Below are 22,548 nucleotides of genomic sequence, written 5' to 3'. Positions count from 1 at the left end.
TGAATGGAGTGTCATTCTGTGGACCCAAAGTGGCAGACAGCCCATATATGTGACTGCTGTGAGTGCCACTGTGGTCGAGCTAGTATCAAGCATGTATGGTGGTATAATGAGTCAGCTGCAACTAGAGGAACCAGCAATGTCTTCCAGCACGATCACCAATTTTTAAGAGGCGAACAAGCCTACAGAGAAGAACCAGTGGCCAAAATGTCATGGTGGCCAATGTGTCCATATTGTGGGGCGGACCTGAAGATGTTGGAGTTACTGGGCAGCTACATGGAGACGAATGTGCAGGTTCTGGGCAGAATTGTTCCTGAGGGCCTCAAGAATTTGATGCACTACACTTCTGTCACCTGAATGTCACAACAGTCTGTGAGGGGCATGGCCACTGTGTGGACATAACAACTTGGTGGAGTGGTTGGTGCCTGTTCACAGCCAGATGGACAGTGATCCCAGTTGAGGCAGAGAACCTGGCTTCGGCATATCAAGAGGAGCACTAACTGAGAACTTTTGCAGCTGACAGTTGCATGCTGGTGACTTTATGGTTGGTACAGTGTATCATGTGGTATACTAGCTGTACATTTGGTACATCTGATAGCAAAAGCATTCCACTTGCAAGTCTTTGGTTGTTGTGTGACAAGGTGTGGTTGGTTATTGATTGCACATAGATGTGTGGGTGTGTGTGCAGTGAATGAGAGCACTTCAGTTTGTTAAATACATGATGTGAGTGTGATTAATTGTATTGATCCTAAAATGTTAGCTTAAATTATGCTGTGAACATAACTCTCTTGTTGAGACTATTCTGCTTGAAATTCATCTTGTTACCTGTTCTATGTCAAAAATCAATTCGTTGCATTATTAGATAAATTGTTTCTGAAAAAAAAAACACTTGCAGCTGCAAATGAACTTTTACAGAGCATAATGTGTAGTTAGTTGTGGTATTATATGGTGACAGTGGTGGTAGTAAACAAATACGCAGTTTTGTGTTATGATCCTAGTTAGGTCCTAGAGTGTTTTTATATTCTGTCTTTTGCTACTGAAGTTGTCTCACATATTATTACTCATTATGTGCCAAGCATTGTAAATTTTTGTCATTGTTAGCTGTGTACGATTGTCCTAAGGTAAGGTTATTTGATGGAAGATACTTTTTATTGGTTGTTTGGAGCCCAGTGTTGGGATCTTTATAGGCTACAGAAATATCTTACTTAAGGAAACTGTATTTCTAATCTGTTGATGTTAAACAAAATAAATTGAGTCCCTCATGTACACAGCTCTCAGTCCAAACGCCACTTCATCTAAATCCTAGGCCACACATGTGACTCACTTTTTTCTTCAATAGCATGTGTCAACACAAGTAATCTGGAAGCCAAGCGTTAAAAATTCCAACCACTGTTAAGGAATGGTTCGTCAAGATATAACGCCAGCAAACAGTCCTGGAACTAGAGTGGAAGAACCTTAGGGAAACTCAGAACAAGCTAGGCCAAAGACATTCTTCAAAATTGGGCAGAGCACTAAGAGCTTTCGTTAGCTGTGCTAATCTAATGAGCATGACTCTCTTTTTTATTACCAGGGTGTCCATAGTAGTGGAAGTTGTAGAAACGTTAGTCAATGTGCAGTCTGGTCATATACTGAAGCATGTTTCTCGTCCTTGCAGCAAGTCTGATGAACGGGTAGCGAAGAACGAAGATTGGTCTGGGCCACCTGCTGCACCACCACCACCACCACCACCAGCAGCAGCAGCAGCAGCAGCAGGAGCAGCAGAGGAGGGTGCTGCAAGAGAGATGTCCGTGGACAGCCTGAGCCTTGTCGCTGGTAAGTGGGGCAACTTCTTGTATGCAATTTAGTAGGCGCCGCTACTTCCTGCGCACCTGTACCACACCCTGGAAATGTCACAAATGTTCATGTGAGGCAAGCACTGTATGTACTGTTTGGGCCCAATCCTGTGACCTAGCCTTTGCTTCAATCTGCAGAATTTTGCCAGGGAATGCAAAAATTATGGAACCCGTTTTGAGGAACTTCAGAAGTTTCATCCAAAGTCTATGATCGTATATAGCTATAGGTCTCAGAACTCTAGTTGGCTTCATGGAGCTGTGAAGGTTCGATAGATTCTTACACTTTTCTGTGCCGAATAAGTTCAAATGTGGATGAAACATGTCATTTGACTGTAGCAAACGCTTCTGATGAGATTTCCTCGATACCTCTTTCTGAGTAAAGAAATTGTTTGGCAGATGATAAAATTGTCGCAGGTTCTTTTTTTGCGCTCCGCTTTTGACCCAAGCACATAGTGAATTAAATCAGAAACGAGCTTTGGTTAATGCGATAGCAAAAGTATAGTCAACCGCCCCACATTAAGTAGCATATGATTTTTGTGTCAACCTTAATGAAGTTCTGCCACTTCAATCATTAGCAAAACGGTATTCACCATTTTCGCAAAACTACTGTTTTAAGTTCACTTTTTTTTTTCTCCAGGAAGTAATGATTGATCCATGACTAACCTACAGAAATTCAACAATGCTGAGAGACCTTTGAACTGACTTTGAGCTTTTTAAATGCACTTTTGAAGTTTCTCCTTAGGGCATTTCGCTTCTACATTGACAACATTGAACACCCATTTCGAAACTGGTTCTTAAGACAAAAATTCATTTCCTGCGAGATGTCTACCTCTTTTTCATTCTTTATTTATTTCTTCCCTTATTGTATTTTGATCCCCCCCCCCCAGAAGGGGGGCAGGCTGGCAGCAGCATAATACGCCACTCTGCAGCCTACAGATAAATTTAAAAAACATAATAAGAAGATATAACAGTATAAAGAGGTGATAAAATGGTGACTGTTTAAAACTTGTACATGGCAAAAAAGTTGTGAAGAAAAATAAAAAACAAAGAGGTCAGTGATGCTGATTAAAAACGCTTAGGAAACAGACAGGCACAATTAAAAAACATGGTGACAGTTTGGTTTCTGTTCGCAACACTTTAAAAAGAGGACGTACAACACTGAACACTCACGGAAAATACTGCAATATAGAGTACAATGGCATATGGGTATGGAGTGGCGGGGGGGGGGGGGGCAAATAAGGGGGAGGGGGAAGCCAATAGAGGAAGGGGACACAGAAAAATGGGGGGGGGGGGGGGGGCGGTGCAGGGCGGGGCGCGACAAAGGAGTTGGGAAGACAGTGATGTCTACCATTCCATCAAACTGTAGAATCTTAATGCAGTACTCTTCCACTGTGATATCAACAGTTAGGTCGACAGATAGCTGATAAAGCACATATTTAACAAAATCACTTCCAAACTGACTACAAATTATATTGCCTGAAAATAAATAAATTAATTAATGAAGCACCCAGAAGACTTGGCTGGATGTCAAGTGTGACTTTGTATACCTGTACACCATCGATGGTAAGTAAACGATTAGAGTGGCAGTTCTCTGTGACTGGTAGAATGGCCCACCAGAGTGCTCTAGTGTTAGAAATCTTACAGACACAGCTACATACAGGCATTGTATTAAATCCAATGGCGACATGTGAAAATTTGTGTTGGACCAGAACTCGAATCCGGATGCTCCACTTCTCTATAGCAGTTCCTTTAATCACTTAAGGCACCTGAGCACAGCTCCTGCCCTGCCCAAATTCCTACATGCCACACACTACAGATGTAGTGTCCTCTGTCCATTATCTCCCATCACATGAGTCGCACAAGGATTCAGACAAGTAAGTGCATCCCCACAGAAGATATTATTTTGAGGTGTCTGTTCTTTTGGACATGTTAGAAAGAACAGACACCATACATACATACATGCATTACTGTTGTTCATATTTAGTGTTGTTACTAGGCCTGGTAAAATTATAAGAGGCAAAACAGCGTCAACATTAAGTGATGACTGTGAAGGGCACAGAGACGCTGTGAACTGTTGTGAAACGGAGTTATAGCGCCTGACAGAGATTCAAAGTGTCCTCATGGCAGGTGTAAGTTTTTGAAACATTCAGATGTGACAGTGGCCCGATGGTGGACTGCAAGGGAATATGAATGTGAGTAAAATGTGTGTGAAATCTTATGGGACTTAACTGCTAAGGTCACCAGTCCCTAAGCTTACACACTACTTAACCTAACTTATCCTAAGGAGAAACACACACACCCATGCCCGAGGGAGGACTCCACCAGGACCAGCTGCACAGTCCATGACTGCAGCACCTTAGACCGCTCGGCTAATCCTGCATGGCAGGGAATATGAGGGCAGGCATACTCATCGTCATGGTTCCAATGAAACACTTATGATTACACCACAAGGGAGATTCTCCTTATTGTGCATGAAACATATTGTAACCCTTAGATATCCTTGTCTGCTATCTGAGAACAATTAATGGACTCCCTCTACATTCTGTGTCATCCTGCAACATTGGTCAGAGACAACCAGCAGCCAGAGTAGGGGATTACTACGCCAGGTGTGGGCTGGCATCAACACCACAACACAAAAGGCTGCATTTAGAGTATTGCTGTGTGATTCTTCCAGTGGAGGGAAAAATCGGGTATCACTTCCGGTCGTGGCTGGTATTGACCAAGGTAACTCTGACAGCACAATAGTACGTCACTTACATCCTGCATCTTCATGTGGTGCCTTCTATGAGACAGTACCATGGCGCCATTTTTCAAGAGGACAACGATCATCCACATGCAACATGCGTCCCTATCAGCGCTCTGTGTTATGTTTAGCTATTAGCTCTGTACCCAATAGAATATATGAGACATCAGCTCGTATGCCATCTCCATCCCAGTGAAACGATCCAGGATATCAAGGACCAGTTACATCAGCTGTGGACCAGCTAGCTTGTGTCAGGACTGGATCAACAGTTTTATGACACAATTCTGTACTGAACCAATACATGCACCCAGACCAGTAATCTGGCAACCCCTTAAAATTAACCCACAAGAGGTGCACTCCTTTGTCTAGAATTGAAATATTTACGATGAAGTTTTAGGATGCTCTTGCTCGCACTGTTTCATGGTTTATTCACGTCGCAGGCAGCTGGGGTACACTGATTCCATCCCGGAGGGGGGACGGGGGTTATGGGGTGGTGGCAGGAAAGTAATCCAGCCATCCCATAAAATTAACCATGCCAGTTCTGTACTAAACACTGCTGACCCTGTGCATGATGCAGAACAAAGCCAGTCTCAAAAGAAGAAGAAGTAATTAATGAATAAAAGTGAAAAATTCATATTCATGAAAAGTCAGTTTTCAAAATGCAAAGATGTAAGGAGAGAAATGTCTTCTGAAATGTTACTGTCACTGTCAATTGATGCTGCAAGAAGCCAATTGCATTTACACATGCAAATACTTTCATTTCCAAATAAGTTCTTGTTAGTTCCCTTTCTATAAATATTCGTCACAGAGGAACTAACACCACTGATAAAATTTACTGTTTCAGATATACTTCCTCCAATGGCCTGAAACAATATTTTTGTTCCTTTTTGCAGATAGGATAAATAGTCATCCTAACTGGCCTAACATGGTTGAGAGGTTAGCGAAATAAGAGATTACCAGGAGCAGTCAAGAGTACGATGAGATCCACAACATGTCATCTGTAATCGAAATAAAATGAATCATTAAGACACAAACGGATAACATCTTCCTCTATCAGAGGACATCGCTGTAGTGGAGTCCGAGTTGCAATGTTTGACTAAAATAGAGAAATGCCCAGAAAAGGCGGAGGAGACAAAATGAAATTTCATGAGTTGAGAGGATACATGATGCTATTTCAGTGATTAACACACTGAGTCAAAATTACTTCATTTATCAGCAAAATGCTGAAATCCCTCCTGCCTGGATGCATGATCTAAATTGGTTAGAAAGGGTTTCTCCTGAGGCATCCCAACCCACAACGATTGTAATCGTACTTGATATTCTGGATACAGGAATGACGACGTCGTTGATGTTCGAACTGGTCTAAATCATGCACCATCAGAGATAGATCTAGGGATCTTGCAGGCCATAGGGGTATCTCAGTTACGCAGACAGGATATACGTCCATGTGTGGATAGGCATTGTGCTGTTAAAAAAATGCAACATGATACTGTCACATGAGAGATAACGCATGATGGTGCAGCATGTCCATGTCAAACCAGTGTACTATCACAGTTCAGTTAATCTCTACCAGCCATGACCCGAAATGATATCTGATAGCTCCTCTCAATATGAGACCAGGTGCAAACAAATTGTGTCTATCCAAACCAGTGGATGAATGAGACCACTCCCCATGCCGCCACCACACTCGTTGACCATAGTCGTCAGGGTAACGTAGAACAATGATTTATTGCTGAGAGTGTGTGTGTGTGTGTGTGTGTGTGTGTGTGTGTGTGTGTGTTCAATTTTAAACCAATGTGACATCTTGACACTGCATTATTTGACCATCCAACCCAATGGACGCCCATTGTGAGGCTACTTTCAGTCCAGTCAGGAGCTGGTAATGCTGTCTCTCATGTGTACGCAGCATATCAATGTCATTTACAGTGAGCACTCAACATTTGAAGCTGTTCACGTTCCTTATATATCCTACCAGTTCTGGTACAACACCAAACATGAACACCACTAACACAGTTTGGTGACCATTCTGTCTTAGAGAATTGCTACACTAATTTTTTAGAAATATGTGGATCCCGAATGAGATTTTCACTCTGAAGAGGAGTGTGTGCTAATATGAAACTTCAAGACTTCGAGTCTTGGTCCGGCACGCAGTTTTAATCTGTCAGGAAGTTTTAAATGCATGGATTGTGTGAACATAGACGCAGTTACATTGTTATCTGACCGTGGTTTCTGGGAGTTTCACTCTTTTTTTATAAGGCAGTGGATATACGACAACTCCACATGTATACTAGGTGAACTATACTGCAAGGTGCTTATGAAGCATTGGCACTTCTAAAATTCAAGCAATAACAATTTAAACCACATGTTTACATAAGTAGGAGAGTGGGCTCACTATATTGCAATACAGAGTGTGAGATGACATTAACCACATTGTGTTTGCCTACCAGCGACGGAAATACGGAACATGCATACTACTTCATCAGATTCTGTATGTGGGATACAGGAGACCTTCCACCATCCCGCCGCTTCTGCCTGATACCAATGTCATTGCCTTGAACCTATTATTGAGCATCTTCATTGCAGACAATATGGAAATAAGACAGTTATTCCTAAAAAAAATAAACCCACTGTGATGACCTATGCAGTCAGCAACTCTGAAATTAATGTGTGTTTGTTTGTGTGTGTGTGTGTGTGTGTGTGTGTGTGTGTGTGTGTGTGTGTGAGATAGTGTAGTCGAGGGATGAAAATTTTCTGAACTTATGCTGCAAAGATAGAACTGCTTGAATGGTGTGTTGGATGGCTGAATGACTGTCTTAACCAGCATTAAATAAAAGAAAATTTACAGCAATGGATAAAATGCTTACAATCCACTCTCCAAAACACTACAAAATTGCTCCACCACTGCTCAGCATGTAACACAAGAACTAAGCTATTTGCTGTAGATACTCACGCGACATTTGTGTTTTGATCATAATAACATTTTACCCGATGTTTTCTACACTGTAAACTTACAGCTCTCTTGGTGTAAACAGTTGAGATTAAATTTACTGCACAACTAACTAATCAGTTTTGTAAATTTTATTGTGTTCTTACACCAGTTTATATTTCTTACCTTTGTAAACAAGGGTGCATTTTCATGAAAGTTAATCTTTTTCTTTACAGTGCACTCAGGCATGTCAGATATACAGGAATTTGTTTTGCCCGATGTGGAGCCAGCATTCTGCTCGCTGGAGGTTGAGCATGAGAAGTAGACTGGTTAGTATACAATCAACACTGCTGTGATATTGCGTTCATAAACTTGTTTATATTGTTTTAGCTCTGTCAATTTGGGTACATTTTGATAAACTTTATCCCTTTTGTTCACACTCTTCTCAAGCATGGTAGCCAGGAGTGTGCCAATTTTGGCCCCAAGGAACACCTGTTCTGCACACTCCACAATACGGCCCTCAGGGCCAGCACTACTCAGACCTGTAGGCTGGGAAGAAGCTGGATTTAGTCCAGAGCAGAAAGAATTCCGCTCACCACACGAAACGCCATTCAGACTAGAGCACAATAAGTAGGATGGTGAGTATATGATCCAGTCTGCTTGATATTTTGTACACACACTTGTTTATATTTTTTACCCCTATCGATATGGGTACATCTTGATAACATGTAACCTTTTTGCTCACAGTCTACGCATTCCTGCTGGACAGAAGAGTGACTATACTGGCCCAGAGCAGCAAGTGTTGTGCTGTCTAAACAAAATACCCTTCAGGACCAAGCACTGGTCAGGGCTGTTGGCCGTAAAGGATCTAATTATAGCGTGGAGCAGCAAGAATTCTGCTCGCCATGCAAAACGGCCTTCGAACTCGACCAAAGGAGCTAAAATGGTGAGTACACAATCCAGTGTCCTGTGATAATGTCTTCTTACACTGGTTTATATTTTTCACATTGATCAACTGGGGTTTATTTTAATGAAACATAGTTCTTTTGTTCACAGTTACTCAGGCCTGCTTGCTGGCAGTGTGCTGATTTTGGCCCAAAGCAGAAACTGTTCTGAACACTTGACAAAACGGCATTCAGAGCCAACCACTACTCAGATCTATTGTCCGTGAAGAAGCTGATTTCAGCCCACAGCAGGAAGCATTCCGGTCACCAGGCAAGATGGTGTTCAGACTCGACAACAGGAAGTAGAATGGTGAGTACATGATCCAGTCTGCTTGATATTTTGTTCACACACTTGTTTATATTTTTTACCTCTAACGATTTGGGTACATTTTGATAAAAAGTAACCGTTTTTGTTCACAGCCTACTCAAAGCTGCTGGCTGGAGGGCGACTATATTGGTCCAGGGCAGCAGGTATTCTGCTCGCTAACAAAACAGCCTTCACAGCCAAGTACTACTCAGGCCTGGTGACTAGAAAGGAGCTGAATTTGGCGCAGAGTAGCAACCATTCTGCTAACTAGATAAAACAGTCTTCAAACTCGAGCGCAAGAGATGGGACTGTGAGTACATGTTTCAGTCCGTTGTGATACTGTGTTCTTATATTCTTTTGCAATTTTACCATGATCTATAAATATACACTTTGATGAAATGTAACCAGTTTCTTCACTGTCTAATCAGGTCTACTTGGCGGTGAGGAGCATTTTGGTCCAGAACAGCAACTACCCTTCTAGCTAGACAAATTGGCCTTCGGTGTCTAGTACTACTCAGAAATGTTGGCCAGGAAGGAGCTAATTTTACCTTGGAGAAATCAGCATTCCGCACACCATGCAGAACAGCCTTCAGCCTTGAGAACAAGGAGAATGGTGAGTATATGTTCCAATCTACTACTTTTTTGTGATCTTACACTTGGTTATTTATTTACCTTCATCGACAACAGTGCAGTTTGATGAAACTTAATGCTTTCATTCACAGAGTACTTACACGTGTTGGGTGGGAAAGACTTTTTGTTGACTCCAGAGCACACACAGATTAGTGTCAAACGTCTTCCCAACTATGTTGGACTATTCTTATTTCCTCCCATATCACCATTCTACATTTCTAACACCAACATGCGATCACACATCTTAGTAAGCACCTGCAGACCATTCCGTTTTTTGTTTGTCATTGCTTAACTTTTCAGTTCGGGCTAAAACTACAGAGTTGCTCATTCACAAATTTGGTCCGTTTTTCACCACAGTTAGCGATGTTACAGATAGAAATATTTCATTACAACCTTTTCTCTCTCAGATTGTCACTTTGTGAAAGCCACACTAATAGACACAAACCATTATTTACCGGTAACTTCCGACTGTTGTTTGTGTTAGCTACCTGTGTTCTACTGATCAACAACATTCATTGAAATTTCAACTTAAACTGTAACATAGTTGACCTTCTCTCGGTTATTTTGTGAACATAGTTTATCAATTTGATGTTAATACAAATAAATACATTGGACTGCACTGAGAGAAAGAACAAAGGCAATACACACTACGATAACATAATTCGGAACAACTTGCATGTGACGGTAATCGACGATCTAACAGGAGTGCAGGATTTCATTTTGTCGTAGAACTACGTTGAGTGACGGCATGCCTTAAGTCCAGCCACACAATCCCTACCTATGATGCAGTTCTTTTTATGCTGCACTCCGGTCTGCACACATCACTGAATCTTGGATGACTACAATAACACTTGGAAAAGGGTCAGTGCACCAACAGAGAAAGAACAAACTATCTGGTAAAATCAACTATTTTTTCGAGGCCCCTTACTTGCCAATGAAGTTGACGGTAAGAATGCAAAACATTTGTGCAAAATTGACAACAGTACTTACCTGAGTTCAGGGAGTTTGGGAGACAAACTAATGTGGATACAAAACAATCGCGTTGTGTCATATTTATTTACTCATAGATAACCTTAAAATCTCTTTGATGTTGTGCCATGTAGCTCTTAGGAAAGTTTTGGACTTTGCCTTCAATAAAATCACACGATTTCTTCAGAACAAAAATCACACCAACAACCTAGACTCAACCACACAGCGATCTTCAACATCTTGTTACAACAATGAGCCAGTATAGCAATGAAGCCCTCAACCCACTGACCGACAGTTGGTTGAGTCACAATGTATGACCTCCCATATGCTTTGTTCACTTAAACTACCTCCATCTAAGTCTGTAGATATTGCCACCAGGAAAAATAAATACTGAAACGGCAACTAAAAAGATTGCCTATGTGATTGTATCTATTTAGTCTTATTTAATATGAAATGAACAAATAGAAAGCATATGATGTAACCATGGCGGATTACAGTCTGAAGTAGGTCCGACATCAGCCAGGCCCCAAGACTTTTCTTCCATTCAATGGCCTGTCTGTCTTACCTAGAACTTTTGAGGCTGCTGTGACATCAGGCAAGCCACTTTATCGATTATTTGTCTATTGAAACTGCAGTGTCCTATATTGGTTTCTCCAGTGGATACTCTTTAGCAGCACTCTCTGAAAAATTTTCACTTAATTTTTATTGCCTTAAAATGCTTTTTTCGGAAGTAGTATTTTTTTTCCTTGGTCGTCCATTCCTTGGACTCGTCCGTTCGCTGATTTCCAAGGGATATCTGCCTTCAAAAATTCAATCTTACGAATTGTTTGTGCCTTAGCGAAACCTTATGTCAGCTCTCCGAAACTTTCTGCAACTATGTTCTCCTGCCTGCCCTAATGACATGGTGCCCTTGTCCCCCCTTCCCCCGCCCTTTCGTCCCTATGCAACAATGGTAGCTTCCTCCCTTCAGGTGGTCCTACAAATTCTAATTTCAGTGCTTAGTTGCAACTGATATATCTTGAGATCTAACACTCAAATCACAAAGCATGTTTTCACAAGGCCCTCTCTAATCAAATTGTATGTACATCATCCTGTGATTGCATATACTAATCACTCTCCTTCATTATTTTAATTTATCGACAGATTAGCTATGAGTGTGCAGAGCATGCAAGAATCTACCTCTGCCATGTCTCAACCTTCTCATATTGTTTTTGAAACATTCATGAGCACTGAATATCGGTACATGATAAACTTCACTTTCTTTATTTCTACGTCATGCAGGTATATTTCATTTTCTCACATTTTCTCCTGCCCCCAACTGGTCACAGTATTCAATTCTGGCCTTTTCATGTCCTTTGCAAGTCTTACCAGTTTTTAGAACTTCCCCCCCCCCCCCCCCAACTTTTAACACTATATATTTTAAAGAAAACATGCACTGGTAGTTACATAATTTTATTTGTCATGAGGATACATATATAAAATTTTTAAGTTAATTCTAATACAACAAATTTCAGTAAGAGTATCTCTTTATGCTATGTGTGTAGTGTTATCACAGTTACTTTGTCGTACCACTTAACACTTCACATCTAACTTCACCACACAGTTTCACATGCTAGTGCTGGTGCGTTAACCTATAAGATATGAGGTAAGTGATTATGATCCTCCACCTTGAGATCTAACCCTAGGCATGGGACAAAAGAGAGTATTGCTGTCCACCATGTCTCCCATGACACCTTCTTCCTCATCAACGCCATGGTCCACTCCAATCCCTACTCCAGAGCCATCTTTCTCTAATGTGAGATAGGTTCATAAATCTCAGAATAAAAGCCTCACAATAACACCTGAAGGCCACCATTTTCCACACCATGTAACAAAGTTTGTATTCTAACTACACACAGATTAATTTGTTACACTACTTTTTCCAAATATTTTCAGAATAATTTTAGTCATGACTTCAGTGATGGAAGCTTACCATTATTACTCATTATGATTTACTCTGTCCAAGGAATACCACTCATGACTCCATAGACTTTTCCCTGTCCATTATTGTACTTTTTTGGTTTTCATACACTGAAAATCATACTTTCTTGATTGCATTTGCTACATTTACTAAATCATTGGACCTTTTTATATTTATACTTCTAAGTCCACCTATTCTGGTGCTCCACACTGCTCAGTCCCTTATTTCCTTAGCCAAATACATAAAATATGCAGATCACACACCTGTTTGTGACACAAATCACTAATCTTCTTAACATCAGATTCTTGCCCTCGTGTATATTACACATTCCGCACTGTTACTTTAGTTCCAAGTTACATTTCTATTAGATTTATTCCTCTTGTAACCTATTTAACTTAAAACATAAGAACACTGTTCATACTTGTATATCACAGAGCGTTACTTCCAATATCATGGTTTGCCCAGAATTTTGTCTTGTTTTCACTTCATGTCCCCCTTGTTATTTTCTCTGTATTTCAAAACCCTATTCACACTGTTCTACTTTCAGGATTTTACGTTTATCATGATATCTTCATGACATCCTGTATCCAACCATTGACTTACTTCACATATTCTCTTGCATTTCAATAACTTCCTCACTTCTCAGTTGTCTATATGTACATACTGAAGACTACCAACAATAGATTAAACAAAAGGGGAAGAGAATAGAACAAGGAAAGAATGCATTGTTCTACCCGGCTCAAGTACGCACAGTCGCCTCGCTGTGAAGTTTCCCATAGAGCAGGAACCCTCGTACGCTTTTTAATGTGCCTCATCTACCATCCCTTCATCAACTTCCCACGTATCTGTTTCTGGTCCTCCTTCCAGAGGATAACACTTACATCCTTTTTCTGCTTCCCTTTGAACTCTAAAACGATATAAACTTATATTTCATATTTCTTTTTCGTTAGAACCTTTGGTCCTACTTGGAAGTTCAAAATTGCCCAGAAATGGCTCCTTTTGCTACAAAAATTGTGTTACTACTGCCTTTTCCTAACTAAACTCTGCGTGGACAGGCACCATGAAGTTCTAGCGGTACCGACTGGGCGCCATGTCATCCTCATCTCAAGAGAATAGAACAAGGAAAGAATGCATTGTTCTACCCGGCTCAAGTACGCACAGTCGCCTCGCTGTGAAGTTTCCCATAGAGCAGGAACCCTCGTACGCTTTTTAATGTGCCTCATCTACCATCCCTTCATCAACTTCCCACGTATCTGTTTCTGGTCCTCCTTCCAGAGGATAACACTTACATCCTTTTTCTGCTTCCCTTTGAACTCTAAAACGATATAAACTTATATTTCATATTTCTTTTTCGTTAGAACCTTTGGTCCTACTTGAAAGTTCAAAATTGCCCAGAAATGGCTCCTTTTGCTACAAAAATTGTGTTACTACTGCCTTTTCCTAACTAAACTCTGCGTGGACAGGCACCATGAAGTTCTAGCGGTACCGACTGGGCGCCATGTCATCCTCAGCCCACAGGCGTCAGTGGGGATGTGGAGGGGCATGTGGTCAGCACATCACACCACTGACCGTTAGTCAGTTTACATGACTGGAGCTGCCACTTCTCCATCAAGTAGCTCCTCAGTTTACCTCACAAGGGCTGAGTACAGCCCACTTACCAACAGCGCTCGGTAAACCGAATGGTCACCCATTCAAGTCATAGCCCTGTCTGACAGCGTTTAACTTCGCTGATCTGATGACTGCCTTTTACTGCATGCTGAGATTTTGTTAGAAAACGAATATTTGCATACTTGGAAATACACATGGTTTATTAGGTACCGGTTCAACACAAAGCACATACAACAACAACAACATACAGAGAAACCACACACATGTGCGTATTACCAACCACTGAACATGAAATACTGACTTTAGTTATTTAGTTATTAAAGAACACCAAAGATGTGAAACACATTAACGATCTTCCTTATTTAATAACTTGGAAAGTCTAATCTTATTACATAAATACTGATATCTAATGTAAAACAGTGGCTTTTTTAGTATATCAGCATGTTGTTCTACAGTGTCTACTTTTGCAACTGTGATTTCATAAGCGTTGACTAGTTCACAGACAAAGAAATGCCTTATATGAATATGCTTCATTCTTCAGTGAAACTCAGGTTTCTGGGCAAGCCAGATAGCAGTTTTGTTGTCAGCCTGCAGAACTGGTGTTGCCTCCAATTGGTCCATTTCTGTCAGAAGCTTCTTGATCCAGACAATTTCCCAAGCAGCGTCACTGGCAGCCACAACCTCAGCTTCAGTTGTGGCTATGGCAACAGAAGATTGCCTTTTGACTAATCCAGGAAATAGGTGTCCCAAAGTACAGACAAAGGACACCATATGTTGAGAGCCCAGAGCCAAGATCACCTCCAATGTGGTCAGCATCACTAGAACACTCTGAAACCTGCCTCTTAGAATTGTTTTTATATAAAAGTCCATAATTTGTTGTGCCTCTCAAGTATCGTAAGATTCTTTTAACTTTCACTACATCACAATCTGTTGATTTCATGATACAACACTGACAGCATATGCAATGTCAGGACGTCTCCCACACATCAGAAACATCAGTGCTCCAACAGCTTGGCTGTATGGAAATTCAGAGTTGCGAGGACTTTCTTCTGTATCATTGTCATTTATAATGGGTGTAGTTACAGCCTTGCAGTTCTTCATGTTGAAACGCTCTGGTATTTTCCTGTGTAATGAGTCTGACTTACACATACAGTTCCACGTTCTTGTTGGTCAATTTCCAGACCTAAGAAAAATGATGCAGGCACTGAAGTAATTTTAAACTCTTCTCTTAAATCACTGACAATGTCTTCAAGTTCCTGTTCACTGTGAGCTGCGATCAGACCATCATCAACATAAAGCACAAGGAATATTTTCTTACAGCCTTACTGTCTCACGAAAAGACAAGGATCAGCTTCACTCCTCAGAAAGCCCAGTTTAGTGATATGATTACTGATCTTCTCATTCCAGCAATGTGGAGCCTGTTTCAGTCCGTATAGACTTTTCTTCAAGTGACATGCTCTCCCAGACCCATCGTCACATCCTTGAGGTTGTTGCATATAAATTGTTTCTTTTAAATCACCATAAAGAAAAGCCGTTGAAACATCAATTTGTAAAAGTGTCATGCTCTCACTTGCAGCAACACTTAGTAGTGCTCAAATGGTAGACACTCTAGCTACAGAACTGAAAGTCTGGCCATAGTGAGCTCCTTTCTGCTGCGAATAACCCTTAATCACCAATCTTGCCTTGAATTTATTGACTGGGCCTTCAGCATTTGTTTTGACTTTATACACCCGTCTATTAGGAATGGACCTCTTTGGATATGGTAGGTCAACCACAACCCACATTCTATTTTCTTGAAGAGCTTTTATTTCAGAATCCATAGCTTCCTTCTCGAAATCGTGTTGAACAAACTTCATGGCATCGCTGTCTGTTTCTGGTTCTTGGAAAGATAGTGAGAGGTTCATTACATAATCATTAAATTTTTGTGGACGTCTGAGGGTTAACCAATCACGCAGACATGGTAAAGCTTCTCCACTTGTGACTTCCTGATCTTCCTCCTAAGCGTCTTCATCTACATCCAAGGAACTGCCATCCTCTTCACTCTCACTATCAATACCATTGGTCTTCAGTCTGAGGTGCTGGATCCTGATGATTGAAAACACTCACTGGAAGAGTTGAACTTTTCTCACTCTTCAGTGGCCTCTCCTCGAAGATGACATCTCGTGACCTAATGAGTTTGCACACCTCTCCACAATAAATTCTGTAACCCTCATTGTGATCATATCCAATGAGGACACCTTTCAGTGGTTTTCGGTCCATCTTCCTTCTCTGTTGTTTTGGAACATGAGCATAGCAAGTGGAGCCTATCACCTGCTGATGTTTCAGTCTTGGCTTCTTTCCATACCACAATTCATATGGAGATGTTCCTGGAATACTGGAAGGCCCTGTTCAGATAGAATGTAGGTTGTGGTGTTCACCATCTCTGCCCAAAGTTCCTGTGGAGTGTTTGCATGTGCATGCATTGTGGCTCTGACAGTTTCCACAACTGTGCAGTTCTCTCCTTCACTGCACCCATTTTGTTCTGGAGTGTAAGGCATTGTGAGGCGTTGAATTACACCATCTTTGTGAAGAATCTCTTTTGCTTGTTTGTTGTCAAATTCTTTCCCATTATCACTCAGAAGTTCCTTGGTGGTATGTCCAGCAGCTTTTGCTTCAGCAATGAACTGCCTTAACTTTTCTGCAACTCCAGACTTTTCTTGTATGAAATGTGTTGCCCTAAACTTTGTATAATCATCTTTGAAAAGAATAAAATACCGGTGCCCTGACACAGAAGGTACATGAAACGGAACACATACATCAGCGTGAATAAGCTCACCTGGTTCTGCTGTCCTCTTTCTGTTGCCAAATGGTAAACGATGAGCCTTGCCATAAATACAGCCTTCACAAAGTTCACTGTCCATTTCCACCTCAATATTTAATTCGCTACAAAGTACAGACTTCACATCATGCTTGTATGGTTTCCAAATCTTTCGTGATAAAGCTGCAACGTATTGTCTCTGCTAGTGGTGTTAACTTTGCTGAGGGAGCTAGGTTTCACATTTCTTACAGCAAGTTTAAAAAGGCCTACAAAGCAATCACTGTCACCTACCAATCTAGTGACATTATCAATCTTAAGATGACAAAATTCTGCGCTTGATGTGAATTTACTTTCTGGATGTTTATCCTGTGCTGCAAGAACAGAGAATAAATTCTTGTGAATCTGAGGTACATACCATACATCTGTCAAGGTAATTCTGTTCCATTTTCCTCCAACTGCTGCTTCAGAGTCTACTGAGCCTTTTCCAATTGCTTCAATTATGTCCCCATTAGCTGTAGTAACTGAGTGTTTTGTTAGAAAAGGCTGAAATGTTTTGAAACAATTCCTGTCATTTGTAATATGACTTGTTGCACCATTGTCTGTATACCAGTCCGCATTTCTACATTCAGAGTTCATCACAGAAGATGTCACAGAAAGAAGTAGTATATTTGTATCTGTTGTAGCTGGTTTTGGAGGTTTGCCATCTGCTGCCCACTTTCTGCACACTTTAATTGTATGGTTCGGTTTCTTGCAGTAATTACATATTAATTTCTTATACTTCTTTTTCTCCATTGGATTTACTTGCTGAATGACAGCCTTGATGAGTCTGTAGTGAGGACTTCTTGTTTACTAAAATCACCCTCCATTGTACTCGGAGCTTTTTCATGTGCACACAATTGATTTGTTAAATTATCAATTGTTCTGTCATCTCTAGATGTTAGCATCCAACTAGATTTAAACGAAAAATAGTCTTCTGGTAGTGTACCTAATATTTTACAAATCAAAAACAAATAAGGCATTTCTGAATTATTTACAATATCTTTAGTAATTTCCTGTTTCAATTAACTCCACAAATTTTTCAGTTTGGAAATGTGTGTCACAATATCATCTTCAGGAGCCTTTTTGTAACTAAAGAACTGCAAACAAAGGTTGTACATTTTGTCTTCAGAAACACCATCAAATATTTTGTGTAATTCTGTCCACACTTCACATGCTGTATTTAGACGCATTATGTTCCGCAAAGTTTTTTCCGACATATTTGTAGTCAAAACAAGTAGAGCATTGCTGTCTGCTTTGTTAAAAGTTTCTAAAGCACTTTTGTAGATCGCTCTTTGTTCAACCGTAGCACTTTCAGAAATAATACTAGGTTTCACTAAACTGCCTTCCACAAGATCAAGTGCACCAGGAATTCCTTGTAGACAAATACTTATTTTGTATTTCCAAGTGCTCCAATTTGTTTTGCCTTCCACAACTCCGATGTTGATAATTCTCATTGAATCCATCATTGGTTGCGTGGAATTAACAACTTCAAAGACGTCTTCTTGGAGATAACTTTACAAACCTTTCACACAGAGCTACGTTATTATTTTCATACAAGTGTCCTTTTAACATGCACCTGGGCCCATAACCTGCTGAGATTTTGTTAGAAAATGAATATTTTCCTATTTGGAAATACACATGGAGGTACCGGTTGAACACAAAGCACATACAACAACAATAACAATATACAGAAAAACCACACACAGGTGTGTATTACCAACCACTGAACATAAAATACTGACTTTAATTATTTAGTTGTTAAAGAGCACCAAAGATGTAAAATACATTAACACTGCACATACATTATTATACAACACCACTCGAAATTTACATCACAACAATTCATATTAAAAAATCAATACCTGTGATCATGTTGACACTGAGTTTCTGAATTCTCTAATGTGTGTAATTCTGTGACCACAACTTTGAACTGCAAGAGTAGTTTGACTTCATGTTGGATCGTTTTTGGACACCATCCCTGTAGCATCATAAATTTTAACATTACAGATCAGCAGTAGTACTTTGTCCATTTTGCTGGGTGAAGTCACTGAAATCTGTGAACAGCTGTCAACCAATACCTCACTTTCTAAGCCACCTACTGCTACTCTTACAATTGGATTGACATCAGCTGAAATGGGCACCAACTCTCCTCCACAAAACAACTCTTTTATTTGGCTTTTTTTTACCAAACTCAGTCACAGGCATCGAATTTCTATCTTTGCTCTTCCTATTCACCATTGAGCCTGGGAGTCAAAAATCACACTGCATGAGCACTGTCCAACCTAGATGGCAGTTCATATTTGGAATCTCCATCAAATACGAATTTATAAATCATACGAATTTATAAATCATATTACTTCCGTCTGGAGGCACTCTTGCGTTTTGTAATGAACATGCTTGTTTGAATTCTCTCACTTGCAGTTCAGAAGTGCTTGCTTCCTTGCAGTCTTTTATATACTGCTCTGCAGCCTGAAGTTCCCAGACTTGCCACATCAATGAATTTTTACTTCTTATTGTTCCAGTTCCAGTCAATTGCTTTTTGTCAAACTGTCACACCATCCCTATAGTACCAGCAGTGTTTAATTCGTCACTTGTGTCATAATAATAACTGGTGTGTAAGTCCGGTGGCTCTTCACACACACACACTCGGTGGTGCAGGAATGTCTCCCCCACTCATCAGTGTCTCCATTCCTACCAAGTTCACTAGAACTTCCTATCAACTGCCCAACCAAGCTATTCAGCAATCTTGTTCCCTCACTGAGTGCACCTCCTTGCCACCAAGGTAATCTGTGGCAGCTGCTATCCACACTCAATTTATGTTCTTCACTATTACTTAAAACTGGTCATCACAATGATTGATATTCTGTTGCCTGTCGTGCACATCATCATAAGGGGCACCAGTCTTCCACCTTCCCGCATTTGCTGTGGTATATTTTGCACTATACTGTAAGGGCCATGAGAATATTAGACTCTTTCGAGAAAACGTTCATAATTCTCATAATTGTCATGGAGTGGTGCTACAAGATCTCACAAAACACAGTATGGTAACAAAAGTTTTATACCCTCAGCAACAACTGTACAGCCACCCCCACATCAGTGCTTACAGAATGACTTCATTGTGCCCTGACCAGGTTGATACTAGTCTTCGGTCCAGAAATCTATGAGCAGTTCTTGCTGAATTGCTGTAGACCAATATTCTTTCAAAAATTGGAGCTTGATAACTTGTAAATGATTCACCTGTCTGAAGACATCATCTTTGAACTGCTCTGCTGTAAAAGAAGCAGACAGTGAATGAGTTGTAGAAAAGGTAGTAAGAGCAACTTGACTTTCTGCAAGTTGTATCCCAGGCTGTATCCTCAAAGTCTTATGTGGATGGCCTTAGCAGCAGCTGGTTCCATGGCTAAATAAAGATGAGGACAGCAACCAGGCAACAGTCGGTTACCACTTCACAGGGGGCTAGTAGCACTTGTCCAGAAACACATGGAAGTATGACTTCTTGACATGGCTGGAAGTACGAGAAGGTTGTACTGAAAGATGTTAGGCGATTAGCCAGTTTCATCCATAGCTAGTTTCACACTCTTGGGTATTATGGTGCAACTTAATGGTATAAACAGTAACAAACATTATGAGCACATTGAAACAAACAAAAATTAACAAAATATAGGCACTAGTAACTTCACTAGGCAAAAATTACATCATATCATTACCTTTGTCAAAGTATCATTAACCACTAAGCCACATGGCAAGACTAAAATGTGAGTAAGTCCCTCATATAACTATGAAACGTAGAAACTGTAGCTTATATGTTTGAAATCTGTGGTAACAGCTAAAGAGGCGAAACTTTTAAAACGTAATAATTGTTTCCAGTTTAAAATTTGTTTCAGACTTGGAAACTGACTCCTTTTTATGAACTTTTCCTTGTGATATGCACCTCCATCTTCTCATTATGTGTAAGATCTATGTGTTTTGGCATACAACTTGAAATTTGAGATTTCTCTCGTGTGGCATAGGCACCAGCACTTAAATCAGCATCATTGTTGTCCACAGGTGTGCTCAGTTGTCTTGGACAGGCCTAATGTCCCCTGTGACAGGTCAGCCAGCAGTGAGAAAGTCATTAGTATTGGGGTGGACACCCACCTTCCAGGCAACGGGGACAGCTCATCACCGCCGAGGATTTTTTTCCTATTGTGGTGGGCATCCGCCTACTATAAGTGCAGCCAACACACTAGCAGCACCAGGTGCCGACGTCATGGACACTGACAAGACACCACCTGTTGGATGGAGACGCTGTGGCTCTGCTGCTACCACAACAGAAGCGTTACGTCATTGTGAGGCTAAAATCAGTACAGTCAGTAATGTTTGCCTGGCATTTAAAACTGATTTTTGTTTACAATAAACAAATTATTTGAGCAACATGAGAATACTCATTGAGTGTAACTATTGTTTTTTAATAGTTCTCATAAAAAACCTTCACTGGAATCAGTGTAGGGCATCTGTTTTACCTTTGTACTAGAGCATTATTTACACAATGGTACATGCATTGGCCTATTCTCTTTCATTCAGCATCTTGTTTCATCAGAAATCTGTCAGCATTGTTGAACGCATTCACTGCCAACTACTAAGCCTATCTGTAGCAATGTATGTTATGCGTCACCAACCTTGCAATTTCTTCATGGCAGAACTCTCAATAGAGATCAGTTTTCCAGAGCTTCATATGTCCGAAACTATCTTCAGAGAATAACAGTCGCAGATCGAGAGATTATGCCTGAGAAAACAAACTTATAATAGAGAAGAATTTATCTGTGGTTGTCACAGACACAGCTACAAACTAATAATCCTGACTTTTTTCCCATGGAAATCTTAACACTTAAACATCTCTCATGACATACTCTGCCTGAGAAATGGCCACACCAATTTAGTTACTGCAATATGTTCATTCATTTCATGACAGATATTTCTCATGAAAAGTCATAATAAAAAGGAAATAATTTCATGCTTGGCAGAGCTAGTGCACCAGCATACATCATTGGTTCAGGAAATGACGTGTTGCAGTCACCTGAGTGGACATCTATCCCTATCAGCCGACTTCCATGATTGGTGGCTGGAGTCTGGTGTGACAAAGTAAACTCTAGAGCACAGTGTTTTGAGCTGGACCACAGCCAACAGCTCTTTTGCACAACATTTTTGGATCTTTTTCTGTTACTAAAAGTCAGAAAGTGAAATACATCATTTTTACTCTTCCATTGTAGCAAATTGATACTTTCAGCTTACAGGGGAATGTAAATACATCTCAGGTATTGCACATCACATAGTAGATATCCACTGCTGTACCAGAACACTATTTCTGGGAAGTTGAATCTTCCCCAATGTGGCAAGAGGTAGTAATAGGTAATGCATCCAGGAACATTGTTGAACATGATTGTTTTTGTGGTGCAGGTGTTAATGGTGGGCAAACACATAATGTTACTTGATCGAACTGACCTCCACGCCCACCTGTCAATGTTATTGCGACACTGTACTTGTTACCCTCGTTTGCCTTTCTGGAGGTGCATTTGGCACTGGCTTCGGTTTCATTCATATATATTATTTCTCAAGTCAACATCCCTCTTCTTCAAGACATTCTTATCGTACAGAGATGAATGAGGCATCATTAGAAAATCTTGAGCTATCATAGGCAAAAGGGCATCATGGATGCCCAGCATCATACCTGTATTTTGTGAAGCTAACCTCTTACTCAGGAACAAGAGACTCGGTTTTCATATTTTCTTATTACAAATAACTTCTTATTAACTGGAT

General features: G+C 40.5%; 1 protein-coding gene and 1 long non-coding RNA gene across 3 annotated transcripts in view; both read left to right on the top strand.

The window, feature by feature from the left end:
• Nucleotides 1-8,006, top strand: part of LOC124712382 — a 28,370-nt gene extending 20,364 nt beyond the window's left edge. Inside the window, exons 2-4 of the mRNA XM_047242678.1 lie at nucleotides 1,568-1,809; nucleotides 7,735-7,827; nucleotides 7,949-8,006. Of these exons, the coding sequence (XP_047098634.1) occupies nucleotides 1,568-1,809; nucleotides 7,735-7,823 (331 nt within the window). The 3' untranslated portion in view covers nucleotides 7,824-7,827; nucleotides 7,949-8,006. The remainder of the gene's footprint in view (nucleotides 1-1,567; nucleotides 1,810-7,734; nucleotides 7,828-7,948) is intronic.
• Nucleotides 8,007-8,103: 97 nt separating this feature from the next.
• Nucleotides 8,104-21,119, top strand: LOC124712541. 2 transcript variants are annotated; one of them, XR_007005592.1, is made up of 6 exons: nucleotides 8,104-8,136; nucleotides 8,246-8,444; nucleotides 8,555-8,752; nucleotides 8,863-9,059; nucleotides 9,178-9,362; nucleotides 20,800-21,119. It is a non-coding gene; the product is annotated as an uncharacterized LOC124712541 (long non-coding RNA). The 2 variants fall into 2 exon arrangements; XR_007005593.1 differs by having other exon boundaries at nucleotides 8,540-8,752.
• Nucleotides 21,120-22,548: the final 1,429 nt, after the last annotated feature.

The sequence above is a fragment of the Schistocerca piceifrons genome, chromosome 8, assembly GCF_021461385.2.
Source record: "Schistocerca piceifrons isolate TAMUIC-IGC-003096 chromosome 8, iqSchPice1.1, whole genome shotgun sequence".
Taxonomy (NCBI): domain Eukaryota; kingdom Metazoa; phylum Arthropoda; class Insecta; order Orthoptera; family Acrididae; genus Schistocerca; species Schistocerca piceifrons.
This window is presented reverse-complemented; position numbering and strand designations above follow the sequence as displayed.